Source organism: Aegilops tauschii, chromosome 3 (assembly GCF_002575655.3).
Source record: "Aegilops tauschii subsp. strangulata cultivar AL8/78 chromosome 3, Aet v6.0, whole genome shotgun sequence".
NCBI classification, from domain to species: domain Eukaryota; kingdom Viridiplantae; phylum Streptophyta; class Magnoliopsida; order Poales; family Poaceae; genus Aegilops; species Aegilops tauschii.
The window spans coordinates 492513297-492521695 of NC_053037.3; the positions used below are offsets into that span (position 1 = coordinate 492513297).

General features: G+C 45.7%; 1 protein-coding gene across 1 annotated transcript; it reads left to right on the forward strand.

The window, feature by feature from the left end:
- The first annotated feature begins 7469 nt into the window (after window positions 1-7469).
- LOC141021022 (uncharacterized) lies at window positions 7470-8153 on the forward strand. Its single transcript, XM_073495955.1, has one exon. It carries the CDS (start codon window positions 7470-7472, stop codon window positions 8151-8153), a length of 684 nt encoding a protein of 227 aa, XP_073352056.1.
- The last annotated feature ends 246 nt before the right edge of the window (window positions 8154-8399 follow it).

Consider the following 8399-nt stretch of genomic DNA (forward strand, 5'->3'; position numbering starts at 1 on the left):
TACAGACCGCGTAATCATGCGCCTCTAACTGAGTATTCGCACACATGCCTCTCCCACCAAACTTCTGTGTATCTGGACAGTTGATACCCATGCCTCGTGAAGACGCACGTCTGTCCATGCCGTGACTATTCCACCACGTCTGTCGAAATCTTCTAGATTAGGTATGTATATATATTGTCGTCTTTATGGATCATAAAACCGTAACCCTTTTCCCAGATCCACCGCACAGAGACCTGCAACGGAGGCGACACGAGCTTGGAAATGGATATGAAGAAGCGTGCCTCTAGCAACAAGAAGACGAGGTTCGCGGTTGTACCCGTGCCCTCTAAGCTCGTGAAGAGGAGCGGCTATGGCTCGCCCACTGGATTCGAGAACCATGTTGAGTCTGGTCCGGACCGCATCAGCGATCTTCCCGATGCCATCCTCGGCGAGATCATCTCTCGTCTGCCCATAAAGGAAGGCATGCGCACACAAGTGCTCGCATCTCGGTGGCGCCGCATATGGCGCACCGACTTTCGTGTGATCATTGATACTCATTCTACCCGATCTCTGGAAAAAAAATCTGTTGCCAAATCATCTGCGTTCTCCCGGGCAAGCAAATCGTCCAGGAAACATACATCGGAACTCACTGCCGACATCTTAGTTGCAACTGCCACGGAGAATTTGTCGCTGATGGCTTCAGTCTTCCTGTATCTATCCTCTCCGATCACAAGGGGCCGATTCGCCGCCTTTGCATCCCAACAAGCTACCTCCAGTGCGAACCTTGTGGCGTCGATGAGTTGTTCCTGCCTCGGAATCTGGACCAACTCCAAGTTTTAGAGTTCTATCGTATATTCCCAAAGTTCTTCTACCCAGGGCCCAGGCAAGCACGCAGAATCCCTTCTTCTATGCCGTCGCCACCGGCATCCATCTCGAGATTGCGCTCGTCTCTCCACACCATCACCTTCGCCATGTGCAAACTAGAAGACAATCTTGTAGAAATGCTTTGCCTCCCACTGCTCAGGAGACTTTTGCTGGTGGAGGTTTATATATCGGATGTCTCCTTGTGGAAGTTCATCCACCACGGTTGCCCTGCCCTGCAGTGCCTGCTGCTTGTTTGCAACAAGAAATTCTGCTGTCTACGAATAAATTCAACTAGGCTTGTAAGCATTGGCATTCGTTTCGACGGAGGAAAACTGATCATTGAGGATGCGCCTTCCCTCCGGAGACTGCTACATGATTCTGTAGATGCACAGCTACAGATAACAGTTTTGTCCGCACCTGTGTTGGACACACTGGGAAAAATTTCTGAATTACCCAACGAAACAAATATCGTCATTGGGACTACAGTTATTCAGGTACTGCCTCTGCACGTTACTTTGACCTGCGTTATTCAAAAGCACTTGAGATTCACATCCACGAGCTAATAATATCACGTTATGTGCTCAATGAAGGGTCTCTGCATAAGTAGCCTACACGTGATGCTGGATTCCGTCAAGACCTTGTTTATCTCACAGACATGCTTTAATCTGCATGAGATTGTTGACTTGCTGCGATGCTTTCAATGCTTGCAAAACTTGTTTATCGAGGTGATGATTTCACACACGTTGAAAGCCCACGCATAATATGCATAATATACTGGCACTAACTCTTAAGTTTGCTCTTCTCATGTGTTTAGGGGGGGAGGATGGGATCAAAGAGGTATAACAAATGAATGGCGCCAAAAGCAGCGGGTGTTTCTCAATAATCACGACATTTGTTTGAGGACATTAACGCTGGAAGACTATGAAGTCACATATGCAAACACTGAATTTGTGACATTCTTTATTCTCAATGCTAGGATGCTACTGACCATCAGGATTAAGTTTGGCCTGCGCAGAGATTTCACTCGTGAATTTTACAAACGGCAAGAAGAGGTACTGCAGATGGACAAAAGGGCTTCTAATTGCGCAGAGCTTAAATTAACAACAACTTGCGAGCACATGCACATGGACTTAAAAAACACAGGTGTTGAATATCTAGATTTGCCAGATCCATTGAATTGTGGATGCTGAAAATAGGACTGAAGAGATGTACTTGCTATATTGAATGAGTGCATTGTGTAAACATGGTCAAGAAATTATGTACATGCTTTCTGTTTTCAATATCGATCATATGTTTCTGGACCCTATGATAAAAGAAATCAGCTCACACAGATGCTCAAAAATCAAACTAATATCCTCTTGTTTATCTCAGTTGCTTGGCATGAAATTCTGTCTTTTAAAAGCAACATGCGTCCGTGCACCCCACAGGAAACAAACGTGCATCAAGAGGTTGTGAAAATCATACGTCCGTGTGAACACGTCTCTGAAAACATTTGGAATGCTGTGATAATGACTTAAGGTCAGCAACGAACCTCCAATCACTTTTTAGATGCTGGGTTTCCATTCTCATTATCATATTGAACAAAACTGATGCATCAGAAGAATTCGTCAAAGCGAAAGATTACGTGCCCCTTTTAATTGCAGACACCGTGTCCCTCCGAGAGACCGTGTCAGAAATGAACAATTCAGAAAACAGTAGCACGGTCTTGCGTCATTTAAACATACACACGTGCCTCTCTCAGTGAACAAGCAACTTAAAATGTTACGAAAACTGAGGCACTTCACTGCATTTTCTCGTTGGATAACCGTGCGCACCGTGGCTTCACTCCACTGTCCCTCGGAGTGGCCGTGTCATGCGAAAACAACTAGGAGAACACAACTAGGAATGGTCGTGTCATGCGAAAAAAACTAAGAGAACACAACTAGGAATGGCCGTGTCATGCGAAAACAACTAGGAGAACACAAAAGACGTCTGTGCGTCGTCCGCATGTACAACCGTGTGCCAACCGTCCGCATGTACATTTAGAATACAGAGGCCTTTCCGTGCGTCTCATTCTTATCCTTACAGGACGATGCGCACCGTGGCTTCACGTCCCTATCCCTCCGAGAGACCATACTAGGGAAAAATACTTCGGAAAACAGAAGCATGGTCGTGTGTCATGGACGTGCACAACCTGTCTCAGTGAACGCCTCACTGAGAAAATTTTGAAAACAGAAACAAAACCGTGCCTTATTTGCATGTAAGTCCGTGCGTGTTGGGGCCGTTCGTGCGTGCCTCTATGCTCCTAATAAGCCTGTAGTCTTGTCTTTGCCGCTGTACAGTAGCCCCATGTCAGTGAGCAGGCGCGTATTATAACTGTCTGTTCTGTTTTGTGCCAACCCAGACCGCCCCCTCCCACTCACCTGCTGTAGCGTTCATCGTCTCTTCTCTCTCGATTCTCCCTCTAGATCCAAAGTTAGTCTATTTTCTCTTAATTTCTATGTGAATTTTTCGCTATGATCCGTTTTCCTCTCTGCTGGTTTCGTCTCTCCGTGATTGAAAGCGACGCATCTGCGCTGTTATGCTAGGAATTGCCTGGAAATTCGTTGTGATCTAGACCAAATCAACGCAGTACGAGGCCGAACCTGTACACGACCCATGCCTGTTAGGGGTGGGGTTGATTTGACGTCGTCGTTTGTGCTTGAGAACGCTACGAGCTGTAGCGACCTGCGGCGTCCAAGTCGCAGGTGAGCGATGAACTTCGCCGAGGGAGGTTGGTAGTTTAAATTGAAGCCCGTTAGGTCTTGCAAACAACGGCGGTGGCCGGAAGTCCAAGCGACTGGCCAGATGTTGAGCTCTATTGCTTAACCGGCCACAGGGTGCTGGAGGTCGGCGTTTGGGGTGCTGTTGACTGGGAGTCGGCGTCTGTGCTTGAAGATAGCGTTTGGGGTCCTGTATGCTGGAGGCAAGGTTAACGTTGATGGATCACCCGTTTCAAATACCACCTAGCCACACAGGTTCCGGTGGTTGGCGTCGGCGACAGTGGCGTATGGTCGCGGATGACATTGTTGCTGGGTGCAGCTCCGACCAATTTACATATAATTTTAATGTTACAAACACTCCTTTGAGCCGCCTGATGATAGACTATTGTTTCTCCTTTTTGCCTGTCTTGTCTTGAAATATACATTTGCTAAAGCTGCTTTTAAAACCAAGCAGCAGAAATCCTTTTTAGGAAATTGCTTGTGAACGACTATTTATGTAAAAATGCCGGTTTAGCCGAATAGTTTTTCAAGATAATAAAATTTTCCTTGTGTTGAGAATTTCATATAAACGTTGTTTTGCAACGTATTCCAGGACCATGTGATGTGATATATGTACCAAATTCGGTTGCTCCAGACTGGAGTCAGGCGTTCTTCACAGCGCGATAATAGTGCGTCTTCCTCGATGCTTCAAGACATGCCTGGTAAGGAGAAATGTTTGCCACCCCATGCTGCCCATCAGTTATTACCAACTAGTGTATCTTTCTGATGAAGGAAATAAAAGTTTCTACCATATTGTTTGAATGGAATGCCTACATTTAAGCATTTAATGATATGTTTTCAATTTTTGATGTACCTTGTTTTATCAAATGGCAACCTGTTTGAAAACAATTGGTACATATATGATAAGCGCTATCTGTCTTGGTTATACATTCCTGGTAAGATATATTTTTCTTGCGCAGTATGTGCCATGCTACTGCAGGCAGCAAGTCACTTCTTCAATCTATCGGTGGAAAGAGGAAGCATTTCAAGAAGAAGGAAAACAAAGAAATCCAGTACTGATCACCAACGAGGATCTGTCATATGAGATCTACATCACCGATGAACCTAACCGGTCTAAAATTCATGGACCTGGCTGGGAAAAGCTAATTAGTGACTATGATCTTCATTATCGAGATCTAATCATCATAAACCTGGATACTGGGAGTCTGACCATTGAGATAGATCTGAGACTCAGTGATTCTCGAGGTGGTCACAGGCCCCTCCCCAAACCATCACTAGGTAAGTGCACCAACTTCCATCCTGTTTTATCAACTACGTTTATCAGCATAATTTGGTACTCCTACCCCTGTCCACTAAATTTATGACATACTTACAGTCAAAGTTATTTTGAAAACATTTTATGCAATTCTGTTGATTATCATCCCAATTTGATCACATGCATTGAATTTAACCATTCATTTTAAACTTAAATACCGAGTTCATCTGTTTAAACAAATTTGTTTGAAAATGAGTTGTTTTTTCCATGCAGCTCTTGATTTTCTAAATGACTCGGAGAGGGAGTACATTGGGAAAATAGTGTTCGGTCGAGGCGTAAACCTCTCATACAGACAATTTGGACAGATGATATACTATGTGTTTGAGTCTGACGACTTCCCCACCATACCCTTTGTGCAGCGTCTAAACGTCACCAATGTCATAAATGGTCGTCTGGTTAGTCATTGAATATTTGTTTTGATCCACTACCATGGTTTTGTTTGCTATTTTCGATGTTTTATGTCCTTGTACATTGATTTTATCTAGTAATATCGGTACAATCTGCAGAGAATACCGTCTGCCGTTGTGAGGCTTCTAAAGATGAACCTGGGATATCTACCTCAAAACGGTGGTATCAGCCTAACAGAGATGTATGATGCAATAGACATGAGCACAACGTACTCCATACGAACCGACGACAGAATGGAGGTGACCGGTTTTTCAGATTTTGCCCGGGAAGCTCAGCTAAAGGTTGGTTCAATTGTCCTTGTCACAATTGAAAAGCGATGGCCAACATTGGGAAACATGAAGCTGCTGCGGATGATAATCAACGACCTTTCCTGATAGAGCGTTGCCGGTGGATATACTTCCTAGTTCAGTAATTTATGTCTGTTTTTTGAACAGCCTGTACACATCAGTTTTGTTATTTAGTTATGTCATGGTATGTAACTGAGCATATAATTATGTCCAAGAGGACGGTGGTGAAAATTCCCTGTCAAAGAAGGTGAAACACTTACGTGGGTTAGTTTATTTATCTCTGGATAATAATAAAGGGATTCGCTGAATAATAATGGAGGATGAATGGCTGTGGTGAAGTATGTTTCAGAATAGTTTAGTGACGTTGCTAGCTCCACACGTCAGTAGTATACATATTTTTCACTATGGTGCTCCGCAGAATAGCGTCATGCCAAGTAGTTTGTTGCGATGAGCTCAAGCATACACCTCTGTCAACCGCACAACACTTCTCCTAAAAACCTAGCGCCTTTCCCTATGGCTCAGTCACCTTAAACATCCATGCCTCACGTAGCATCGTACATGTGCCTCTAGCTGTGCTACTCGCTGTATAAGTGCGTTTCGCACCTGCATGCCTACGCCCCTCGTTTCTTCTCGTTGTTTCTGCCCATCTCGTACTTGCAACTATTTCAGACATGACCGTGCCTGTTGAGTCAACACATTCATGACTCTCACGACCGTGCCTCCGCAAGAATAACGACCGTGCTTGTAATAGTGCAGCATTACAGGTGATACATTCAGGACACATTAGGGACCACCTTGCCACTATTTCAGACTTGACCGTGCCTGTTCCGTCGTCACATTCATTCCTCTCAAAGTTAATTGAAAAACATTCCGGAAAAACAGTAACAGACGCCTATTGTCAATCCTCACGCCACGTACATTCGACGTTCATTCTTTCGTCACAAAAGTAATTGCCGTGCCTCTGCCACAGAACATATAAGTGTAAAACGATTATTCCTACACTTGTAAAACCTGGAATGCCCTGGATAAATGTCGAATCCCACCTTGCGGCAAAACCATGGAGGCCGGTGCTTCTCAGGAACACATCTGTGGCTTTTTGCGCATGTAGTTGAGTGCACGGCTATTTGTTCGTGCCCCTGCATCACGTAGCACCATAGCACAAATTGACGTCCGTGAACCACGTAACTTCATTTCCGTGTCTGACGTAGCATTGTATCTATGCCTCTGCTTGCGCCTCTTGTTGTATAAGTGCTTCTTGCAACTGCATATCCATGCCTGTCGTTGCTTCTCGTTCTTTCTGTCCATCTCGTAGCGACAGCTGCAACAGTGCCTCTGAAAAAACACAGCACTGCTCCTACCAGCGAATGTATCACTGAAAACAATTGCCACTCCCAATGAATGTACCACGCCCGTGTGTCTGAGAGTTAAACCAGCCACTTCAAGCATGCTTCTCTTTGTCAGAGACTTGTGCCTCTACATACTGCCCCTGCATGCCTCACGAGATAAATTGTAAAAGTTAACATTTGACAGCAAACTACGCAAGACAACGAACATCTCCCCGACTTGCTGGAGATACGACGGTTGCTAGAAACATAACTGCTGACTTTATTTTTATTTTTTATAAAGAAAAACCACGATCAAAAACTCAGGATGTGCACAACCGCACCACCAGGGAGATGAAACCACGATCCAGAACCCACGATGTGCAGAACCGCATCGACAGTGAGATCGTGCACTCCTTTGCCGCTTCCCCGCCCTTAAATTTAGACTTCCGCCGCGGCCTTCTTACACACAAACAACATAAATCGCCATTGCGCTCCCACTCATTGTTCCCCACGAAAAACCAGGTTGCAGGAGGACCAACTTCTCCAGGCCATGGGATTCATCAAGGAATTCATGGAGGTGCAGGCCCACGGCAACACCAAGTTGCACGTGATCCACACCAACGACTTGCAGAAGGCGGCGACCACCATTGAGAAGTACGAGCGACACCTCGAGTTCGAGCGCCACAAGATCGTCGGAGTTGATGTGGAGTACACCAACGACGTTGGCGAAGATCAGAAACCAGCCCTCTTCCAGCTCTCCGTCGGCAAGGATCATCCGGTGTTGCTCTTCCAACTAAGCGCCGCCGACAAGAACTGCACCAGGTTCGACAACTTCCTCGCCGACCCCAGATACACGTTTGCTGGCTTCTCCATCGACGACGACATAGAGATGCTCGGGCGTGTCGGACTAGAGATCGCCCACTTCGTCGACATCCAGAAGGAATGGAGGGTGCCTACAGCTACCATGCCTCTGGACTCCCTTGGGGATGTCTCAGGCATCATTGTCCACGACTACTACAACAACATGAAGAAGAAGCTCACCAACACAGAGCACCAGCGCTGGGCGCGCATGCCCCTGTCCATGAGGCACATCGAGTACGCGGCAAAAGATGCTTACGCTGCGTACGAGATATGGAGCCGCCTCACCATCATCCAGGAAGGCCTCCGCCGGGCAAAACTCGAGAAGGAGCAGACCAGGAAGCGCGCAAGGCCCTGGGGCGACTACGACTACTGAAGCAGGTGGTCCCGACCAAGAAAAGTAACTAGAAGATTGCTCATGCCATTCTAGATTTCCCGTTAGATTTGCTTTCTCTCAAGACTGCCGTTTGCTTGTTCTAAATTTAGATTTGCTTGTGTCACAGTTAACCTTGTAGTTTGCTTCCAGTTTACATATCTTCTGAACAAGTTTATTTCCAGTGCAATGTTGCAGTTTTCTATTATTAGAATATATTGGCGTGAACTGAAAAATATAAACACAGTA